Source organism: Myxocyprinus asiaticus, chromosome 2 (assembly GCF_019703515.2).
Source record: "Myxocyprinus asiaticus isolate MX2 ecotype Aquarium Trade chromosome 2, UBuf_Myxa_2, whole genome shotgun sequence".
NCBI lineage: Eukaryota > Metazoa > Chordata > Actinopteri > Cypriniformes > Catostomidae > Myxocyprinus > Myxocyprinus asiaticus.
This window is the reverse complement of record NC_059345.1, coordinates 7,890,947-7,915,658: the sequence shown is the minus strand read 5'-3', so window position 1 is coordinate 7,915,658 and position 24,712 is coordinate 7,890,947. Positions and strand designations below refer to the sequence as shown.

The 24,712-nt window shown below is 39.5% G+C and overlaps 1 protein-coding gene across 3 annotated transcripts in view; it reads left to right on the top strand.

The window, feature by feature from the left end:
• LOC127411963 (anoctamin-1-like) overlaps positions 1–24,712 on the top strand; it is a 79,626-nt gene that overhangs the window by 6,681 nt on the left and 48,233 nt on the right. For 2 of the 3 annotated variants that reach the window (XM_051647936.1, XM_051647935.1), the window contains exons 1-4: positions 3,970–4,245; positions 8,076–8,245; positions 14,607–14,945; positions 23,764–23,862. In XM_051647936.1, the coding sequence (XP_051503896.1) occupies positions 4,188–4,245; positions 8,076–8,245; positions 14,607–14,945; positions 23,764–23,862 (666 nt within the window). In that variant the 5' untranslated portion in view covers positions 3,970–4,187. Of the gene's footprint in view, positions 1–3,969; positions 4,246–8,075; positions 8,246–14,606; positions 14,946–23,763; positions 23,863–24,712 lie in introns of those variants that run through there. The other variant, XM_051647939.1, reaches the window with a different exon arrangement.

Sequence of the window (24,712 nt, the reverse complement as noted above, 5' to 3'; positions counted from 1 at the left end):
AATTTATTTAATACAAGAGTTTCACAATTTGAGTTGAATTACTGAAATAAATGAACTTTTTCATGACATTCTAATTTATTGAGATGCACCTGTACATATAGGTACACTTAGCTAAAAATTATCAACTGTTCGTTCTCCAATTAAAAAAGTAACAAAAGTAATTAATAAAACGGACAAACCCAAACAATTAGATTTACCATGACTATAGTTCCAGCCAAAATATCACAAATAGGCTACTATAGTTATCGTTCCTATATTTATGCATTTATGCATTTGGCATACGCTTTTATCGAAAGTATTCCTACTTTAAAAACATACTAAATTAATCCCCTGGGGGCCTGAGTATCTCAGCGAGTATTGATGCTGACTACCACCCCTGGAGTCGCGAGTTTGAATCCAGGGTATGCTGAGTGACTCCAGACAGGTCTCCTAAGCAACCAAATTAGCCTGGTTGCTAGGGAGAGTAGAGTCACATGGGGTAACTTCTTCGTGGTCGCTATAATGTGGTTCTCGCTCTCGGTGGGGCGCGTGATGAGTTGTGCGTGGATGCCGCAGAGAATAGCGTGAAGCCTCCACGCGTCTCCGCGGTAACGCGCTCAACAAGCCACGTGATAAGATGCGCGGATTGACAGTCTCAGACGTGGAGGCAACTGAGATTCGTCCTTTTGCCACCTGGATTGGGGCGAGTCACTACGCCAACACGAGGACTTAGGGTGCATTGGGAATTGGGCAATTTGGGAGAAATTTTTTTTTTTTTTTAAACTAACCCCCTTGATGGACGAAACCAGCAAACACAAAACCTTACCCTAACATTTTAGTTTATGGTTCTTATTTGATTGTATTTTGGGGAACCAAATCCTAACGTTCAAGGAACGTTGTTTTTAATTTTTTTTTTTTATATAACCATAAACTAATCTTCCCAAAACTTTGCATAAAGGTTTTTGTGTGACAACCTAAAAATAACTTTAAAAAATGCTATATAATGGTTATTTATAGGTTATATTTAGCATTTTACATTATTTTTATTTATCATTAGCCTATTTCATTATGTTATTCATTGTATTATTTTTAGGGTCCTATTTTTAGTAGCCTATTTCATAAGTGTTGCAGAAAGGTGGTTGATAGACACTGACATTCGTGAAGGGTAAAATAATTTATATTTACATTTCTCCTTCCCATTGATTTTAAATGATAGAGTTACATATCTGTCCACGGCAGTAGAAGATAGTATAGAAATCCCAGAGGCGACTTGATGCATCACCTGTTTCATCAGTCATGTTGAGTTTAGGCTGCCATAAATAATAATAAAAATACAATGCCATATAAAAACGACAGTCATATATAATTATGAGTAAGTGTCAATCCATGGTGGTTTGGGTGTAACGTCACACCCTAAATGGTTAAAATGGCTTCTAAAGGTGCACTCAGTAATTTGTTCCTCATGAAAAAGTTTAACTCCTAAAGACATGAATTGTACTTGTGCAATATATATATGAAATCATGAGCACTCACATTAAAATGAAGACTTCAGTCATATCAGTAACCTTATAAAAGCTGTTTTATTCTACATGGAGAGGGTCCACACATGGGGGCTGCCATGTTAGAATCACATGACCAGCCGAATACTACTTGCTTAATCTCAGTAACCGTCCTGTTATTTGACACTTTTATTCATTGATTAAAGTAATCATGACTGACTGTGAACACTACATTTCTACAATGGCATCTGATGCTGCATCCAAGCCACTAGGTGTCAGTGTAAGTCCAAGATGACACAAAGACAAAAGTTACTGAGTGCACCTTTAAACATCTGTTGAAAGTGGATGTCATGTCTCAAATGCCCTCAGGAGCCGCTCACACAAACATGTTCTTGTGCTAAAAACAAAAAATGCAGGGCCATCTTTAATATCTGATGTGAATAAAAATGAGGCTGTGAAGGATAGACTCATGCTGCATTCCAGACTATGTTGGAGATTATCCGAGTTGAATTTTCCCACTTCCGACTTCAATGCGTTTCAGTCAATCACACATCACGGTCACATGTACAGCCTACCAGATGCTAGCTAGCTGGCTATCTAGTTGCTATTTAATGAGCACAATAGGGGAAAATGTTGGCATTGATTGATACACAAACAATTCTCCTTAACATACTCTTGTATATTTATTGTATATTGCATGTTCATACATTTCTTAAACGTTTGTTTTTATGATTCACAAAAACCCAGCTCCGGTTTATGCTCATTGGTCGCCACCGTTTTTTGAATTGACTTCAAATGACGCTGAAGTCAGTGTAGATCGATCAACCCCTACTTCACAAGTCGGATGTCCGTCTTCGGGCGGCATTCCAGTAGAAAGTAGACATTTTGAAAATTCAGACTAATGAGTTGTCTGAACGCACCATAGTATATCTCTTTAATGGGTTGTATTGTTTTTTTAAAGTGGTTTTCGATTGTTCCGCTGACAAAACATTGAAAGAAAAAAAAAGAAAACACGAGTTGTGGAAAATAAGATGTGGTCTAGAATGTTTATACAGCTTTTGGCAGGGCGGAGGGCGGGGCTGGGCCGTGATTCTGCACCTCTGGCCCCTAATCAGGCTGATCAAGCTCGAGAGGGATAAAGGCAACCGGAGACGGCTTTAAGTTAATCATTAAACTATTATTTATATTGTTAAGCCGGTTCTCGCATCCTCCTTTCCATTGAACTTTATTACACAGCTTTATACAATGCATGCCATTGAAGAGAGTCTGTCCCTCACAGCCTCGTTTTCATTCCCATCAAAAATAAGATATGGCGACTTATATGTGAATAAGGTGTATAGTGTTGAACGCTGGTGTCTCCAGAAGTGTTTTTAACAGCTTAAATTCTTTTAACTTGTCACGGTATCTTAAAAACATGGCGTTCCTGCATGAGACGCTGAAAAAACAGCAACACATGGCGCAGAGCTCAAAGACGTACAGTTGCTCTTGCACGTTTTCATAGGAAAACATTTATTTATTTTATGTTTTTTTTTTTTTTAGCATATTTTTTATTTGTACAGTGGTGGCTAATACCAAGTATTTTAGTAGCACTACTTAAAGTAGCTTATTTTGTAGGAAACTAGTTGGCATGAAGATTTTTTTTAAAAGGGATAGTTTACCCAAAAATGAAAATTCTCTCCTCATTTACTCACCCTTATGCCATCCCAGATATCTATGAATTTCTTTCTTCTGCTGAACACAAATTAAGGTTTTTAAAAATATATCTCCGCTCTATAAGTCCATACAATGCAAGCAAATGGTGGCCAGAACTCCAAAAGCTCCAAAAATGAGACAAAGTCAGCATAAAAGTAATCCATGGTTTAATCCATGTCTTCAGAAGAGATATGATAGGTGTGGGAGAGAAACAGATCGATATTTAATTCCTTTTTCACTATAAATCTCTACTTTCACAGTCTTCTTCTTTTGTCTTTGGCGATTCACATTCTTTGTGCATATCGCCACCTACTGGGCAGGGAGGAGAATGTATAATTTAAAAAACTGACTTAAATATTGATCTGTTTCTCACCCACACTTATCATATCGCTTCTGAAAATATGGATTTAACCACTGGAGGCTTATGGATTACTTCTATGCTGCCTTTATGTGCTTTTTGAACCTTGAAAGTTTTGGCCAACATTCAGAAGAAAAAAAAAAGGAAGTCGTACTTCTGGTATGAGGGTGAGCAAAGGATGAGAGAATTTTCCATTTTGGATGAACTATCCCATTAAGGGAATTAAATAACTTCGTTTAACCCTATCCTTGGCTTAGAGGGACGGGATAGCCCCATATAAATTGCTCTATTTACACTTGGCGGACTGTTTTGAAGGAAAAACTCAAAGTGCATGAGAAAATCAGCCTGTATAAGCGCACAACAGATACTGTAATTTCTTAACAGCGTAGAGACAAAATGCAGGATGAGATAAACCGAGCATTCAACTGGTTGTGAGGTTGGCAGTGATGTAGAGATGTGTGTAGAGCCACGGCTGGTGGGTGAGACGAAAACCCATTTGCCGAGGCGCACGTATTCAATCCTCTCCTCGAGTTTATGTAAATACTCTACAAACGACCGTGGAGGCATATTTCTCTCTAGCCGCACCACGAACACGACACAACTTCAACTACATCTACATCTACTTAGAAAGATAAAACGCAAATTCGCACCTTGAGCCAATGAAGGGTGAAGGTGATGTAAATACTGCGAGGAAAGATGAGGATACTGATGGATCTGGTGAGTTGCTTGTGCTGTTTATTCGGTGTAGTTTGAGTGTGCGTTTATTATTTCATTGCAAAAATCGAAAGGTATTTAATATATATATTTTTTACTGACAATAGTTTGTTTATTGTGCCAAATGTGTACCTTTATTGCGCACCTAAATCTTGCAAATGATACATGTGGCTTTTATTTTAAACGGGGTTTTATCCAACAATCTGTTAACACTAATGTTGCTACTATTATTCAGATAACCTATGTTTTATATATAAAGGATACTGTCGCTGTATATCAGACAGATAAGCAGTGTTCTTTGGTTTGAAAGCTTGTGTCCGATGGAGTCACGCATTGCCTGTAGGCTGCGCACAGACTGAAAGCATGAGAGCAGAAGAGGAAAATCCATCACAGCATCATCTTTTACCTGAGGATGAGAGCAGAGAGACGCTGATTTGAGGGGGAGGTGCATGTAAACCCGAGTTGTCAGAGGGGATTTTCTCGCGTTGGGTCACCCTCGCGGCCCCCGCGGTGAAGTGGGCGTTTAGAGATGATTTATTCTTGTTAGATTTGCCTATAATGCAAAGGCTTTTGCACTAAGCAGCCTCTTTTCATTGTGTTTATAGTGATACAATGTGGAAATAGGGGCAATAGTTATATGACAAAATTGGTCAACTTATGGAAATACTTTTTAGACATCAAGATGCTATTAAGAGAATGCATATTGAAATTAACCACTTCAGAAAAGGGTGCACCGTTTCCTGTATGACACTTTTATAACATCTCAAGAATTCTATGAGCAAATAAATGTCCATTGTGATTGGATCAGTCAATGTGACTGACCACTTTAAACATCCTTCTTGACAAATCTGTTCCACCCATTTAAGAAAAACAGTGTGATTTATGGGGGGGCCTTAAGCCCCTGCAGCAAAGGGACTTAAGCTCTGTTGTACCCTATACGGGAATCAGAATATGTACTTTTAAAAACTAGAAATATAAGCGTTAAATATTTCATTGGAACACAGAACGGGCTAAATTTAATAGCACAGTATTGAAGTGGTGGCTGAAAATAACATCTATATTTCTATATCTCTAGATAGTGCTCTATACATACTTCTTTGAAGTTCTCAAAGAAGGGGGCGTGTTACTATATTACCTTCTTTTTATCTTTGAATTTGGACATAAAGTGCCTATGGAAAATCATCGTACCCCTTTGGAAGTCAATTTTTTTCTTACAGCCTGAAATCAAAACCCATAAAAAAACTTTTAAAAAAAATCCAACTTAATTTACACAGTTTGCCTTACAACATTCAATTAATGAAATAAGGCAACAGTTCCAAAAATGTATAAAAGATGAAAAACTACAATAACAGGGTAAGTGATCATATCCACTTAGAGCTTGCTTTTGCTTTAAAGACAGCCATCTGTCTGTTTGGATCTCTACTAGCTTCGCGCACCTAGATTGGGAAATATTTGCCCATTCCTCCTTGCAGAATTGTTCGAGTTCAGTCAAATTTCGGGGTGAGCAGCGATGGACTGCTCTCTTCAAGTCCATCCACAGGTTTTTTTTAATTGGATTTAGGTCAGGGCTCTGACTTGGCCACTCAAGGACTTGTTGGTTTTTGGCAGTGTGTTTAGGGTAATATTTGTGTTGAAAGGTGAACCTCCTGCCCATCTTCAGTTGTCAACAGAGGGCCATTGATTTTCTGTAAGAATTTGGGTGTACATGGCAGCATCCATTTTCCTTTCAATCCTGACCAATTGCCCAGTCCCCGCTGAAGAGAAACACCTCCACAACATAATGTTGCCAACACTATGCTTTACAGTAGGAATGGTATTTTCTGGGTGGTGTGCGGTATTTGGTTTTCTTCAACTTTAGTGGTTGGAGTTCATTCCAAAAAGTTCAATTTGTGTCTCATCTGACGATAAAACCTTTTGCCGCATGGCATCAGAATCATCCAAGTGTTTTTTTGCAAAATGCAAATGAGACTTAATGTGGCACTTTTTCAGAAGAGGCTTCTTTCTTGCCACCCTGCCATACAGGCCAGCTTTGTGTAAAGCTTGGGACATTGTTTTCACATGCACAGACTGATCAATCTCAGCCATAACGGCTTGTAAATCCTTCAAAGTTGCCTTTGGTCTCTTGATAGCTTTTCTGATCAATATCCTCCTTGCACAGTCATCCACTTTGGAGGGACGGACCGATCTAGGTAAGGTTTTTGTGGTGCCATGCACTTTCCACTTCTTAATAATGTTCTGAACAGTACTCAGAGGTATAGTTAAAGCCTTTGAAATCTTTTGTACCCTTCTCCTAATCTGTGCCTTTCCACAATTCTATCCCAGTGCCCTTTTTAAAGTACCTTTCCCACAATGGTGAATTCTTGAATTCATTACCATGCAATACTAGTAATAGAATCCTCATGGAACAGCCAGTTTTATTCTGAAGTAATCAAAACCACTACAATTGATGTAAGGTGGGAGCCAATTAGCCAGGTGTGTGATCTGAAAGGTGATTGGTTGCGCCTGAGCAAGTTGTAATGGTTACTCGTAGGGGGCTGATCACATATCCAAACCTGGTATTTTACTAATACATTTTTAATAATTGTTCAGAAAGTTATTTTCCATTTTATGTTGAAGGTTAGAATGTGTAAATGCAGCTAAAGATGGTTAGATTGAATTTATTTAAATGTTCTGGGTGTAATGTGAAAAATGATAAGGATTTTGACAAGGTATGATGACTTTCTATGGGGACTGTAGATAAAACTTGTAATAATTTTCCTATTTCTATATATTTTCCGGCTGAAATGTGCAAAATATTGCTTACAAATGGAATTTATTTAGTTTCAGTTGCTCTGTTGTTGGGTCTGAAGCAGTTACTATTATTCGATCTCTAAGAACTGCGACATTCATTTTGAAGATGCACTCACCGGCCACTTTATTAGGTACATCTGTATATCTACTTATTCATGTGATTATCTAATCAGCCAATCAAGTGGCAGCAGTGTATAAAATCATGCAGATATGGATCAGGAGCTTCAGTTAATGTTCACATCAACCATCAGAATGGGGAAAAATGTGATCTCAGTGATTTAGACCATGGCATGATTGTTGGTGCCAGATGGGCTGGTTTGAGTATTTCTGTCAGATAATCGCGTGAATAAGTAGGTGTACAGGTGTACTTAATAAAGTGGCTGGTGAGTGTATATTGACCTCTAGAATGTATGTATATAAATATACTTATTACAAATAAACGTGCATGTTTTTGTTTGGAGAAGTGCAAACGTGGAATGTTTGTATTCTAAATTGTTCTTTATTATTACAAATGTGCACGGTTAAGCAGGAAGATGCTATTCACTTCTAAATCACTGCTAGTCCTCCATTTGGTCAAATTCTAAGACCCATTGACTGACATATTTGCATTTACTTTAATCTCACTGCACTGGCCCTAAAACTGTATAATGGCATTGCATTATATAAGAACATATCCAGCCAGGTGACATTTATTTTGATGAAAGAAGGCACAGTTGGTTAAAAGTCATTCCAAAAATAGCTTAGAATGTAAATTCAGTTCTGAGGAAAATGTTTAGCATCATTTGCATGCAGATGCCATTAGCTTTTTATATCTATGCTATGGCATTCATGTGTCCAAATACTTTTTGGACACTCCACTACTTCTGGGAAGTCAAACCAAACTTCAAACCATCTGGTTATTGAAAATGCTTTTATTATTTGCAATTCAGAATGTCAAAAAGAATCACGATATAAACAAATTTGGCATTGCACTTTGAGGCATTGAGTTTCTAGCACAAAGGAATACAGTTTGCATTGATGAATCTGGGTTTGCTTTTCAACAGGTGAGAAACTCTTGGATTTTAACAGCACCGAAGAGCAGCTAACAGAGTCGGCAGAGGACAGCATGTGGCGAAATGAAAAGTATGAATCTGTCCCCTTGGATGTGAAGGGGATTGATGAGGACAATTCAAAAGGCACTAGTGTTTCTGGATACCCTCAGCATGGCTCTGCTGTAAGTAAGAGCATTGCTCTGCATTCATTTTGTCCATTTTTGTTCAGAGATAAAGATTACCGGCTCCACTACAAACACTTCACAGTTTACCTTTTCTTTCTAGTTCAGAATAATTTGCCAGGCAAACCATGGAGACATGCATTATATAGACATTTGAATGATTCAGTGTACACCTTTGTCACGTTGTCGCTGGGAACAGGTGATGAATGAAATTAAAGCTAGGGAGGTTAAATTACACACAAGAAGTCAAATTTGCATTGAAATCTGAGTGTTCATGGAAGGCAAATACTCAATTATCTCTTATTTTGACTGAAATCATAAAACAGCCAAAATACACTACTGATCAAAAGTTTTGAAACACTTACTCATTCTTTATTATAATTTTTTCTCTTCACATTTTAGAATAATAGTAAAGTCATCAAAACTATGGAATAACATAAATGGAACTATGGGAATTATTTTGTGACTAAACAAAATCCAAAATAAATCAAAACTGTGTTATATTTTAGCATCTTCAAAGTAGTCACCCTTTGCCTAGAATTTGCAGACATGTACTCTTGACATTTTCTCAACCAACTTCTTGAGGTATCACCCTGGGATGCTTTTTAAACCGTATTGAAGGAGTTCCCATCTATGTTGGGCACTTATTGGCTGCTTTTCTTTATTATTTGGTCAAAGTCATCCATTTCAAAAACTTTTTTTTTTAATTAAATTTTAGTTTTATAATGAAATAAATTAATATGGTGGCACAATTATATTTTTGTCTACAAAACTCATTTCAAACATTTAAGCATACGCCTTCAGATCAAAAGATTTTTAAGATCATGAGAAACATTGCAGTCATGTTTCAAAATTTATGACCAGTAGTGTATATTTTTGTGAGTAGCCAAAGCTTGCCAAAAGCCTCAATTTCATGCATCATTTTCCTTTCCAGTACTCCAGATGGACGAATTTGAAGAATTGCCGATTTTGCGTACCCTATGGGTGGGCAAAGCTATTTTGCATACTGAATGATGATTTGAACTCCTATGCAAATCTACAAGACATGCTGGTTCTTTGTAATGTCCTCTGCTGAGCCTGAATGACTATATACAAATGTTTACAGCCATTTGTGAATGTGGTGGAAGCAGTATTGCAGATTTGGTATTTTTTGAGTGTGGTTTGTTACACGTCCTTATTTTCCCTTTGAGAAATTACTTTTCCCCTTTTGACTTCCTGCTCTGAGGGGGCTGTAACGTGATTTGTTTGTTTGGGTCTGCACCAAATAATCCAAAATAATGGATCGGACTTGTTGGTCCGGCACATCCCACAGATGCTCAATTAGATTGAGATTTGGGGAATTTGGAGGCCAGGGCAACATCTTGAACCCTTCATCATGTTCCTCAAACTATTCCTGAACAATGTGTGCAGTGTGGCAGGATGCATTATCCTACTGATTGAGGTCACTGCCATCAGGGAATACCATTGCCATGAAGGGGTGTACCTTGTCTGCAACGATGTTATTGCCCAGAGCATCACAATCTGTCGTCTTACCAAATCAAAATCAAATCAAATCAGTTTATTGTCACACAGCCACACAAGTGCAATGGTGTGTGAAATTCTTGGGTGCAGTTCCGATCAACATAGCAGTCGTGACAGTGATGAGACATATACCAATTTACAATAACATCAAATTAACACAGCACAATTTAAACATCTGGTATACACATAATTACACTCAACAATATAAAAATAATAACATACACTGTACAGTATACAATACGCACTATATAGATACACATTCAATAAAAATAAAAATATATAAAAAAGTATATATAGTATATATAGAATGTACAGTATTGTACTGTATTGACATTCAGGCTGTCGGTTGATAGTAAGTTGTTAAGAGAGAATATAATATAATAATAATATAATTTATGACAGTCCGGTGTGAGATATAAGAGTAAGGGTAATAAAGTGCAGTGCTGATGTATTTTGATCATGGGAGATCAAGAGTTCAGAAGTCTGATTGCTTGGGGGAAGAAGCTAACATGGAGTCGGCTGGTGCGGGTCCTGATGCTGCGATACCGCCTACCTGATGGTAGCAGTGAGAACAGCCCATGGCTTGGGTGGCTGGAGTCTTTGATGATCCTCCGAGCTTTTTTCACACACCGCCTTGTATATATTTCCTGGAGGGAGGGAAGCTCACCTCCGATGATGTGTCTGGCAGTTCGCACCACCCTTTGCAATGCTTTGCGGTTGTGGGCGGTGCTATTGCCGTACCAGGCAGAGATGCAGCCAGTCAGGATGCTCTCTACAGTGCAGGTGTAGAACTGTGTGAGGATGTGGCGGTTCATTCCAAACTTCCTCAGCCATCTCAGGAAGAAGAGTCACTGATGTGCCTTCTTCACAACGACTTCAGTGTGGATGGACCATGTGAGTTCCTCAGTGATGTGGACACCCAGGAACTTGAAGCTGCTGACTTTCTCCACCGGTACTCCATTGATAGTGATGGGACTGTGTTCTCTGTCTTTTCTTCTGAAGTCCACCACAAGCTCCTTTGTCTTACTGACGTTGAGGGAGAGGTTGTGCTCCTGACACCAGTGTGTCAGAGTGTGCACCTCCTCTCTGTAGGCTGTTTCATCATTGTCAGTGATCAGACCTACCACCGTCGTGTCATCAGCAAACTTAATGATGGCATTGGAGCTATGTGTTGCCACACAGTCGTGTGTACAAGGAATACAGTAGTGGGCTGAGAACACAGCCCTGTGGGGCTCCAGTGTTGAGGGTCAGTGATGAGTAGATGTTGCTGCCTATTCTAACCACCTGGCGTCTGCTTGACAGGAAGTCCAGGATCCAGCTGCACAGCGAGCTGTTTATGCCCAGAGCCCGGAGTTTCTCATCTAGCTTGGAGGGCACTATGGTGTTGAATGCTGAGCTGTAGTCTACAAACAGCATTCTCACATAAGTGTTCTTTTTTTCCAGATGGGAGAGAACAGTGTGTATTGTAGATGCAATGGCATCATTAGTGGAGCGGTTGTTGCGGTAAGCAAACTGCAGCGGGTCAAGAGAGAGAGGCAGCACAGAGCAGATGTAATCTCTGATTAGTCTCTCAAAGCATTTGCTGATGATGGGGGTCAGAGCAACAGGATGCCAGTCATTTAAGCAAGTTATTTTTGATTGTTTTGGAACAGGCACAATGGTGGATGTTTTAAAGCATGTGCGGACTACAGACAAAGAGAGGGAAAGGTTGAAAATGTCCTTAAAAACACCAGCCAGCTGGTTCGCCCATGCTCTGATGACGCGGCCCGGAATGCCGTCTGGGCCCGCGGCTTTGCGGATATTCACCCGTCGGAAGGATCGGGTTACATCCGCTACAGAGACGGAGAGTAAACAAACCTCTGTAGCTTCAGCCGCGAGAGCTCTCTCCACGAGGGCGGTGTTATTTCCCTCGAAACGAGCATAAAAATTATTTAGCTCATCCGGGAGAGAGGCAGCGGTGTTCATGGCAGAGTTTTTATTCCCTTTAAAGTCCGTGATGATGTTAATTCCCTGCCACATGCTTCTAGAGTTGGTGGTGTTAAACTGTCCTTCAATCTTGTTCCTGAAATGGCGTTTTGCGGTTCTGATAGTTTTTCGGAGGGCATAACTGGCTTGTTTATGCTCCTCCGCGTTCCCGGAATTAAAAGCGGAGGTTCGCACATTAAGTGCCGCGCGAACATCGTTATTTATCCATGGTTTCTGATTCGGATAGATCCGTATTGTTCTGGTCGGAACCATGTCCTCTACGCACGTTCTGATGAAACACATTACGCTATCAGCGTAAAGCTCGATGTCGTCATCAGAGGCGACCGGAACATCTCCCAGTCCGTGTGATCAAAACAGTCTTGTAGCGTAGAATCTGATTGGTCCGACCAACACTGGATCGTTTTGAGGGTGGGTGCTTCCTGTTTCAGTTTCTGCCTGTAAGCGGGCAGAAGCAGAATGGAAGAGTGGTCCGATTTGCCAAATGGTGGGCGGGGGAGGGATTTGTAGCCATCCCGGAAGGGAGAGTAGCAATGGTCCAAAACCCGGTCTCCTCGTGTGTTGAAACTAATGTGCTGGTGGTATTTTGGTGCGACTGATTTTAAACTGGCTTTATTAAAGTCCCTGGTCACAATGAACGCGGCCTCAGGGTGCGTGGTTTCCTGCTCACTTATACTCCCATACAGTTCCTTGAGTGCCCGGTCTGTGTCGGCTTGTGGCGGGATGTACACAGCTGTGATAATGACCGCTGTGAATTCCCTCGGTAGCCAGAATGGTCGACACAGAAACATGAGAAATTCCAGATCAGGAGAGCAGAAAGACTTGATAGAATGTACGTTCCTCTGATCACACCAGGATTTGTTGATCATAAAACATACATCACCACCTCTGCTTTTACCTGAGAGGTCTTTCGCTCTGTCCGCTCGGTGCACGGAGAACCCCGCGGGTTCAATGACTGAGTCTGGAATCTCCGCAGACATCCAAGTTTCCGTAAGGCAGATAATGCAGCAGTCCCTTGTATCTCGTTGGAAAGAGATCTGCGCTTTCAGCTCGCAGAGCTTGTTATCCAGAGACTGAAGATTTGCCAGTAGAATAGTGGGTAGCGGGGGTCGATTTGCGTGGCGTCTTACTCTGATGAGAACGCCGGCTCTGTTTCCCCTTTTCCTTTTGCGTTTCCGTGGCCGTGCTGCGTGTTTGTAAACAGCGGGTCAGCATTGAGGAATTTGAAGTCCGGTTTATGGTGTGAAATTGCTGAACCAATGTCCAAAAGTGTTTGTCTGTCATAGACAATAAGGCAGACAACATCCAAGACAAAAAACATAAGAATTGTGAACAAAACAAACAAAACACTACTATGTTGTTTCGGCGCTCGCAACGCAGCAGCCATACTTGGCGCCATCTTGAGTCCAATGTGCATACCACAGTGCATCCTGGTGCCATCACTTCCCCAGGTAAACGGCGCACACGTACACGGTCGTCCACATGATGTAAAAGAAAATGGGACTCATCGGACCAGGCGACCTTTTCCACTGCTCCAAGGTCCAGTTCCAATGCTTGCATGCCTATTGTAGGCGCTTTCGACAGTAGACAGGGGTCATCATAGGCACTCTGACCAGTCTTCGGCTACGCAGCCCCATACGCAGCAGGGTGCGATGCACTGTGTGTTGTGACACATTCCTCATGTAACCATCATTAAAATGTTCTGTGACTTGTGCCACAGTAGATCTTCTGTCGGTTCGGACCAGACGGGAAAGCCTTCGTTTCCCTCACGCATCGATTAGCCTTGAGCGCCCAACACCCTGTCGCCGGTTTGTGGTTTGTCCCTCCTTGCTGACCGGGAGCACCTCACAAGCCTTTCCGTTTCAGAGATGCTCTGACCCAGTCATCTGGGGATAACAGTTTGGCGCTTGTCAAAGTCGCTCAGGTCTTTACTCCTGCCCATTTTTTTATGACACTTAAATCAAAGGAGCATGAAACACAGCACGACCAGTGCAAATACTGCAATAAATAGTAAATAATAAAACATTATTTCACAGTTTTTACTCATGCCACATTGCATGCTGGGAACCCGACAGCAAATGTACTACATCTAGTTTGGCCAGCGAAGATTATGTATGTGGTCCCAACAAAAATGGATTAAGTAAACTTCCATTTTACAAATTAAAGTGGATTGCATGCTACAAAATAAAGTTAGACAAATAAATAAAGCAAAATGTTCAATAATTGTGTTGTTGTAGCTCATTTTAGTAAAGTTACAAGCATAATGAGTTGAAGGCCATGATAAATGCCAAATCTGCTTTGTTTTTGTAAGGTCTTCAAGCTGTCTAATTTATTTGTTTGGCATCTTAACAATAATAAAAAAATTACAAAATCAAAGCAAGAAGGAATAACATGTCAAATTGAATAACATATTTTTTACTAATAAGTCTATGAGTTCACAATATATTTAGCGGAAGAATCCTGCAAAAAATATGTGGTATGGCTTTTGAGATGTACTCAATTTATAAGAGACAAAATATACTACCAGTACCTTTTGGAGCTGTGGACTACTGTTTGGAGCACATACATTGTGTCGTGGTGCTCATGAAGATGACACAAGTTTGAATCTGGCTCAGAACGTTTCCAGATTTTGTTTCCCCCACACTTCTATTCTTATTTCCTGTCTTATCTAAACTTTACTCTAAATAAATCAGTCCAACAAATATACTACCTCAGTGACTTAAACAGGATTTTGGTCAAATATCTATATCAAGATGTTTGGAGGACAATAAATCATGAACTAATGCACTTGAGAAACTACACAGATGCATAAAATTGTGACTCCTTTTACAAACTAAATCCTCTCTTTATTTTTCAGCTCCGGAACACTCGAAAGATCGATGAGGGACCAAGGCACTCGAAACAAGAGCCGTACTTCCAGGATGGCCAGAGGCGTATAGATTACGTCCTCACCTACCAGGTCCAGAAGCCCCAGAGCACTCACAGGCAATCATCCCACTCATGCGGCAGGGGCCTGAGAGAAAGCATGGGCCGCAGATTCAGACGTGAGCGGGCCAACCCATCAGCTCAAGAGGACCCTGAACTCGCAGCCCAAGAGCAGAGGCTTGATTACCATGAAGATGACCAGCGGCTCCGCAGGGAGGAGTTTGAGGAGAATCTGCGAGATATGGGACTTGAGATGGAGAAAGAAGAAGGGGTGGGTTTGCATTCATTTATTATTTATATATTTACTGTGTGTATATGATGCATTGTATCTTCATGCAGGATTTTATGGTTTGGCGAATTTTTAAAAAGCTGAAGTGTGTAATTTTTTCGATGTTAAAATACCTTCTTCAATCCCAGTTTAATATGCAGAGAAAACTTGAAGTAAACCATTTGTAGGTTGATTTTACTGAAAAGTGTGTCTCTGTGGCACCATAAATATATTGCTTTGTTTGCTTGAGCATCCCAACCAGCCCAACACACAACATTTACTCGATGTGAGTTTGGATCAGGACTATCTGTGTGACCAACCAATGTCAGGGGAAAAACCTGTTACAAAATAATCAAAAGAATTAAAATTAATTTAAACTGACTGATCTCAGTTCAGGAGATTTTTGGTTGTCAGTAAAGGGTTAAACTCTCATGTGGCCAAACAACATGGCGCTGACCACAGCAGAGTTTGTCTTTGGGAGAAATGCCAACAAAACTACATATAGTAAGAAACCTAATTAATTTTTACATTGAAACCTGTTTGAGTCAAAAGATTATAGTCTCTAGTTTCATCTGATTTGCTATTTTTAAAATTTTAGTGATTCTTCGTGAAACGGCACACAGCTAAGTATAATGTACACTAATGTGTACTTAAGCAAATTTTTTCTTTAGAAATCCTATATTTACTGTGCATCGTTACAGTGAGAATCAATGGGTTCATCCAAAAGCTGAAAAATGTTGCTTTCAGAGGCTTTACATTGAGTTAGGATGAAAATAAGGTATATTTCGAACTGTTCTGAGATCAGTGTAGACAGACGGCACACTGGTGGTTAAGTGATTCACAAAATAGGGAGCAAGGGAGCGTCCTCTAGCTCTCTATGCAGCTAAGTGTATTCAATCCAAACTTCCTATCAAAAGTTCAGTTTCAGGCTGCAGATGATGTTTGGACCACTCAACATGTTTGGCAGAAATGGGACAATGCTAATCAGTACATAGATTCAGAATTTATTATGTATAATTTTATTTTAACATGGTTGGCAGTGATTGGATAAAGCTGGACATTACTTTGAATCAGAATAAATTGTGCTTATTTCTGACGTAATGACTGTAACGTCTCCAAAACATGAATAACCAACACTCCTGGAAACAAAACAAAAAATTAGACTTTCCATAGCTTGGTATTATTTAAAATTCCCCAACTTAGTCCCAATGTCCACATATGTTGCCATCAAATTTTAGGAAAACTATTTGCTCTAGAAAATAAAATAAAAAATAAATAAATAAAATAAATAAATAAATAAATAAATAAATAAATATATACACCGATCAGCCATAACATTAAAACCACTAATATCGTGTAGGTCCCCGTTGTGCTGCCAAAATAGCTCTGACCCATCGAGACATGGACTCCACAAGACCTCTGAAGATGTCCTGTGGTATCTGGCACCAAGACTTTAGCAGCAGATCCTTTAAGTCCTGTAAGTTGCGAGGCGGGTCCTCCATGGATCGGACTTGGTGGTCCAGCACATCCCACAGATGCTCAATTGGATTGAGATCTGGGGAATTTGGAGGCCAAGTCAACACCTTGAACTCTTTGGCATGTTCCTCAAGAACAGTTTTTGCAGTGTGGCAGGGCGCATTATCCTGCTGAAAGAGACCACTGCCATCAGGGAATACCGTTGCCATGAAGTGGTGTACGTGGTCTGCAACAATCTTTAGGTAGGTGGTACATGTCATCCACACGAATACCAGAACACAAGTTTTCCCAGCAGAACATTGCCCAAAGCATCACACTGTCTCCGCCAGCCTGCCTTCTTCCCATGGTACATCCTGCTGCCATCTCTTCCGCAGGTAAACGATGCACATGCACCAGGCCATCCACATGATCTAAAAAAAAAAACGTGATTCATCAGACCAGGCCACCTTCTTCCATTGCTCAGTGGTCCAGTTCTGATGCTCACATGCCCATTGTAGGCGCTTTTGGCAGTGGACAGGGTTCAGCATGGGCACTCTGACCAGTCTGCGTCTACGCAGCCCCATATGCAGCAAGCTGCGATGCACTGTGTGTTCTGACACCTTTCTATAATGGCCAGCGTTAAGTTTTCCAGCAATTTGTGCTACAGTAGCTCTTCTGTGGGATCTGACCAGACGGGCTAGCCTTCGCTCCTCACACGCATCAATGAGCCTTGGGCCCCCATGACCCTGTCACCGGTTCACCGGTCGTCCTTCCTTGGACCACTTTTGGTAGTTACTAACCACTGCATACCGGGAACACCCCACAAGACCCAAAGATGCTCTGACCCAGTCGTCTAGCCATCACAATTTGGTCCTTGTCAAAGTCGCTCAGATCCTTACTCTTGCCCATTTTTTCCAGCACATGAAATTCAAGAACTGACTGTTCAGTCAAGTGTTTCAAAACTTTTGACCGGTAGTGTGTATGTATGTGTAGATATATATACATACATACAATTTTGACATGTTGTGTGCTACTAGTTATAAATATAAAAGGGAAATCGAAAATGCAAGCAGCAGTCATGCTTGGGTCTCAGGAGGTTAAAGGTTCTTTTTTTTTTTCTGAGGAGGTACATTGAATATCTTAAAGTGTTTTGTTTTCAGACACAAACTAGCAAGTAAATGAGATATCCCTGAGCACACGTTTATATTCCACTTTGCTTCAGATTTACCTGCCCCTAAACGTCATGTAAAAGGCAAACTGTGGTTGGTTGTTTTACCTGTTGCACAGATGACCCTTTCCTGTCTAAGTGGGCGGTATAGATTGGGCTTATTCTTGGCCAGAATAAGCTGCATTAGGACCAGACTTGATGCCAATAAAAGTCTGGCTACTCGAGACTAACGTCTACAACATGAATGCCAGTATAATATTAGTTCAATTACAATTACATTTGACTGACACATTTCTGTGTTCTTAAAGAGATTTTGTTCATTATGATCTTGATGTATTCCTGACTTATTTAGCCTTTTAAATTAATTTGGGTTGAGGAGATCCACTCTTACAACAGCACAATGATCTTTTCCTGTCATTGAAATTGCACTGTTACTCAAACAAAATGCATTTAGAAACACTCCAGTGATGCGAAAAATGTTTGACTGGGAGAGCGGGCCACAAACTAATGCGGGGCTAGTTGTAACACCCATGGTTTAAGAGTCTCCACACAAACTGGTATGACAAAACTTCTTATGTTTAACCACTGCCATATCAATACTACGTAGAGAAAAATTGTGCCAAAATTCAAAAAGCCATGGAAGATATCACCAAAAGTTCATTTAAGAGTAGAAAAAGTAAATTTCACAAGAAAGTTAATTTTCATCTCTGCTTTTAGTGCTTATATAACAAAGCAAACTTGGTATCATTTTCATCTCCAATCTGTTAGATAGCATCTTGCATATTTGTTTGATGCTTAGCTAGCCAACAGAAGTGACTAGTTAGGTTTAAATCCCAGTTGCGCAGACGGGGCATTGTAACACTGCGTTACAACGTCCCTAATTAGAACAAGCTATATGCGATTCCTTGTAGTCAACTATGTAATTCACATAATTCCCCTTTTTGTGTGTGTGTGTGTGTGTGTGTGTGTGTGTGTGTGTGTCTTTTTTCTATTTTCTTGCTTAATTTTTACCTTTTCTGTGGCCTTGTTGTGTGTTCACTATTGAGTGTAAAAATTTAAGCCATGTTATATGTTAATATATGGGTTTTATTGACAGTATTTTAGTTTATCTTCTATTAATTTAATTTACAATTGTTAGAAGGGGATTTTAAGCTGTCATATGGCCATGTTACAATGTGCCTCTCACCTTTTACAACATGTCCCACCTTTGGGCACATTGTTACATTTCACTTCACTTATTTCCAGCTAGATAATGAAAAAGTATACGCTGTATTCATGAAACAAGACCACATATTTGTACCAGACATGTGTCAAATCAGTATTTAACAAAGAAAAATACTTTGAACCCCCAATGCATTTACAAAAACTTGATAAAACCAAAAAGTGTTTGTTTGTGCCCCACTCTCCCCTTTTGTTCAGTAGGGCTGGCAAATTTAATGCGTTAATATCTGCAATTAATAGTTGACTGTTTAACGCGTACAAAAAATGTTATGCAATTCATTTTTTATTTTTATCCCCTTTTCTCCCCAATTTGGAATGCCCAATTCCCACTACGTAATAGGTCCTCGTGGTGGTGTGGTTACTCGCCTCAATCCGGGTGGCGGAGGACAAGTCTCATTTGCCACCGCTTCTGAGACAGTCAATCCACACACCTTATCACGTGGCCATGTGTGCATGATTCCACGGAGACTCCCAGAACACGCGCCCCATTGAGAGCGAGAACCACTAATCACGACCACAAGGAGGTTACCCCATGTGACTCTACCCTCCCTAGCAACCGGGCCAATTTGGTTGCTTAGGAGACCTGGCTGGAATCACTCAGCACACCCTGGATTCGAACTCGTGACTCCAGGGGGTGGTAGTCAGCGTCAATACTCACTGAGCTACCCGTGCCCCTTTTTTCAGTTCCTTAAACTCATGCATCAGTTTATGTGCATTCTAGCACAGAAAGTGATTTTGTGGAGCAGTGCACGCTTACGGATTTACTGTACGAAGAAAGGAGACTTAACCCACAAGTGGTGAGTCAGGTGTGGGAGAGATACAGGCAAGCTGCCATATCTCTTCGCATTGCCCAAAAACGCTCACTCACTGTCACCTGAACCAGTGTCAAAAGCGAAAACGCATGAGAGAGACCCAGCGTGTGCGCGACAGAGATTGAACGACAGCCAGAGAAAATAATAGTTTGACGATTTTAAACTTCAGCAAATTAAACTTCAGCATTCAGTTTGTTTTATATCTGTATACAGTATATTTTGTCTTATAATCCATTGGCAATGTGCACTTGCCAATAAGTCTTGATATAAATTGAATCTGCCCATTTGATCCTATTATTAAAAAAGTCCACTAGAAAACGGCAGAAGATTTTGACCAACTTTTAATAACAGCATACCCACTGATTATATGTCATGCACAATTAATCACAGAAAACTCTGAAATTATTACATTTGAATTGATTCACAGCCCTACTTTTCAGTAATGCTGAAGAAATTGTACTTCTATATATTATAGGGAAATATATTGAGGTTGGGGTCAGCTTAATTGGAAAAATTTAATACCTTCTTGTATTATTAATGTTAACGAGTTGTCACCCATCAGAAATGATTTCTTTAAATTTGTTCTCTTGACCCACTGGGGCTACAATTGTGATATGAGTTAATTTGACTGTTGGCAATTATCAAACAAGCTAACACATTACACTCTGGTATTAATGGAAGCGAACAATTGTCTGAACATTCTGTTACTGTGTAATATGATTAATTTGCAAAAAGCAGGCCGCACGATTTGAGGTAACACTCATGGCCAAGGGCGTAGATTTGGCTTGAACATTTGAGGGGGTTGCAGCATGAAGCATTTACATGTTTCCATTGATCATGGTATAAATATTGGGGGGGTGTTGTACTTGCTTGTTTTGAGTTTTGGGTGGGTTACCTCGCCCATCCCCCCTGGATTCTACGCCCCTGCTCATGCCTATAACACAAATGGTGCAGGATGAGTTACATGGCAAATTTGAATGCATAGGCTAAGGGATTGTAACAAACTCCTAACCCTAAGAATGAGAAATAATAATAGTGATATCTGTAGCAGACACCACAAAATATGTTACTAAATGCATCACCACTAAGTCAGGTGGAGTCAATGGAACGCTAGCAACCTCAACATGTCCATTTAAAGCGTGTTTTGCAAGCAAATGAAGTGTGGGTGTAATTGGCCAGTGTTAGAAGATATAATGTTTATTTCCTCAATTTGCTTAATTTAAGAGGTTTAGGTGTTCATTTCCCTTGGGAATGTCCGTTAAACATACTGTAGATGTCTAGAAGTCCTATTACATTTGAGGATGTTGTTTGAGGATGTTGTATACTATTTTGTTGTATACTATTCTATTAAATAGTAGAAATACCCTTTTGTGTTGTTCTTTACAGAAAGCAATGGCTGGGATTGAACAGACAGGGTCAGACCCTTGTGTGGGCTGAGAGTTATAACAAGAGTGGGTCATTTGAAGCAAATCTTACATAACACTCTTTTCAGCTTCAGAAAACCAAGAGAGCAGTCCTTCTCTTCACAGAAATGGTTTTGATTTTTTTTCTGTGAATTTTTATGCTCTCAACAAGGTGTTTTGTGAAGAAAAGACCTAGTGCGATCAACCCAAAGAGTGAGATCTTGTCCATTTTTAGGAGGTTTTATGAATGGTTTCCCTGTTTCTCCTGTTTAAGAATACTCTCTTGTTCTCTGAATAGCCACTTTCACACATGAAACCCTTTAAATTGCAGTCAAATTGCTGGTAAATGTACCACATCTGCTACTCACACATGCAACACCTTTCCATCTTTTATCCATATAGACCTTATTCACAGTAGCGCTATCTTTGAAGTGACGGTAAGTCTATCCCCCACAGCCTTGCTTTCATTCCCGTCAAAGATCAATGACATGCACTGTATAAAGCTATCAAAAAGCTTGTGGATCACATCTAATTTTCCACAACTCATGTTGTATGGAGGTTTTTGTCTACTGAAATGTCTAAGAAAGATATTTTTAGTTTAGTTTTTAGTTTAGTTCACTTTATTGTCCAGCCATGGCTGAAAATTGTTCTTTGGTCTTGACATAAAACACTAACAATTACATTTACTACACACCAAAACAACACATTTCTAAAAGCAATGCATACAGTACAAAAAAAATGTATGATTAAAAAATGTTTCAATGTTTCGACATTGGAACAATCCAAAAACATACTGTACAACCAATTGAAGAGACTGTACATACTGTATATCCCTCACAGCCTTGTTGTCATTCCCGTCAAAAATCAAAGATGGAGCTGCTGTGGACTAGGACTAAAGAGCACAACAGTGCCAGTCCACTTTTTCAGTTTCTTGGTTCTGGAAGTATTTTTACCATAAATTTCTTCCATAGACTTTTAATAAAATCCTTCATAAAAGAGTTGTAAGTCATGAACCAAATCAACCAGCTCCAAGGGGAATCACAACATTGCAAACTTTGTTTTGAAGCAAAAAATTATTTGAAAATCAGATAAAAAGATAAAGGTACAAGACTGTGTACTTATTGTTTTAAATGAGGGAATGAACTAGAGGTCGACCGATAGTGGATTTTGCCCGATACCGCTAACTAAGATGGTGGGAAAGGCCGATAACTGATTAATCGGCTGATAGTTTAAAAAATCGATTTATACAGTAGAATATAAAAATAAAAAATAAAAATTATATATATATATATATATATATATATATATATATATATGTATATATATGTATATATATATATATCTTGCTTTACTATGGCGGGCAAAGACAAAATGCACAAGTCCAAAATGAATAAAATCCCAGACGCAGTTTTTGGTTCAACACAAAAACCCAATAGAAACCAGAAAGGTGTAAGATTTGATGCATAACGCAGGACTTTTAAGTATAAACAAGCCCGAAACACACCGGGGACTCTTATTTTGAAATGATGAAAAAACTATCAGCAACTATCAACATTTGTCGAAAACTTTCCAAAAAGCAACTGTCGCCACTGATTAATCGGTGCAGTAAAACCGATATATCGGTCTACCTCTAGAATGAACAAAAATAAAGCGATGGAAATGTATAAAGCTATTGATTGTAGGTTGTTGATTATTAGTATTGAAAGTTTATTTTATATTTATTGCAAAATATTCTGATATATACAAATATAAAAGTAGTTTATAGAAGGGAGACCGACTCAATTGCATCATTCACAGTGAGTCATGGGAGTGGGCGGTCACTTCAGAGCTTGTTTGGTGGGCTTTCTTGGCCACAGTTCTCTGATTGGTGGATCTTTCTCAGCTGGACCACGGGTAGTGTAGTTGTTCGCCAGGAACTCTGCTATTAAACACAATTTTTTTTAACAATATAGTTGAAATAAAGCAGACTGATGGTTTCAACAGAAGCATATACCATCGTTTATCAACCTCGAAGCTCACAGTAGGTCTATCTTTAAAGGTTTGTAAGTTATTGGTAAAAATCAATTAGTCTATGGAAAAAATTAATGGGATTTAAAATTTTCAAGACTTTTGTGCTCTATTGGTACCATTCACACATTTGCACCAAAATGCATTTAAACCTTTGTGATGTCATGATCACTGGGTCTTTGGTCATGTCTGTCCAATTTGACGGCATGTCTTTCCATGACATGGATAATCACGATTTTCGAACCTGCTTCATCTTTTGTCAGAGTGTCCTAACCTCGTACGTGCTTGAGGTTATTTGAACAAACCCCTAACCTTAAGTATGAAACTTCATGGATATGAATAATACCTCAAATTGCAAGGCTTGTTGGGAAGAGGTGTGCTTTAACTTTCATAAATTATCAGACTTGTACATTTTTGCCACTAGTAAGCAATCACCTAGCAACCACTCAGAACACATCCGCATGGGAATGTGCTAAAAACCACCCAAGACACCCTAGCAACTGCATAGCAACATGCTAAATACCAGCGACAACACCCTAGCATCATGGTGATGACTTTTGTATGATCAAGCGCTCATTCATATTTTCTTCAGAATATATCATTCAATCAAATTTAAATGTGCTATAACATTCAACTGCAGATATCTTCTTCCTTCACTCACAGTCAAACTGCAAGTAGATCTGTCTTACTTCTGAGAACAGAGTAGAGTACTATTGAAATGCTGACTGCATATTTGCTTTTCTCTGTTTTTCCAGTTTAAAATTTCAGGTGTGGGTTTTTTGAAGATCCATGCACCTTGGGAAGTCCTTTGTCGAGAGGCAGAGTTTATGAAGCTCAAGATGCCAACAATAAAGGTATTTGTCATTTAATCTGAGTCAGAAATTAAAGGGATAGTTCACCCAAATATTAAAATTCTGTCATTATTTATTCACCCTAATGTTGTTCCAAACCCGTAAGACATTCCTTCTTTCGTTTATAAAGGAAAAAAATCTTTATACACTGGTGGCCAAAGGTTTGGAATAATGTGCAGATTTTGCTGTTTCGAAAGGAAATTGGTACTTCAATTCACCAAAGTGGCATTCAACTGATCACAAAGTATAGTCAGGACATTACTGATGTAAAAAAACAGCACCATCACTATTTGAAAAAAGTCATTTTTGATCAAATCTAGACAGGCCCCATTTCCAGCAGCCATCACTCCAACACCTTATCCTTGAGTAATCATGATAAATTGATCATTTGCTACTAGAAAATCACTTGCCATTATATCAAACACAGTTGAAAGCTATTTGGTTCGTTAAATGAAGCTTAACATTGTCTTTGTGTTTGTTTTTGTTTTGCCACAGTATGCAATAGACTGGCATGTCTTAAGGTCAATATTAGGTCAAAAATGGCAAAAAAGAAACAGCTTTCTCTAGAAGCTTGTTAGTCAATCATTGTTTTGCGGAATGAAGCCTATACAATGCTTAAAATTGCAAAAAACTGAAGATTTCATACAAAGGTGTACACTACAGTCTTCAAAGACAAAGGACAACTGGCTCTAACAAGGACTCAAAGAGATGTGGAAGGCCAGATGTACAACTAAACAAGAGGATAAGTACATCAGAGTCTCTAGTTTGAGAAATAGACGCCTCACATGTCCTCAGCTGACAGCTTCATTGAATTCTACCCGCTCAACACCAGTTTCATGTACAACAGTAAAGA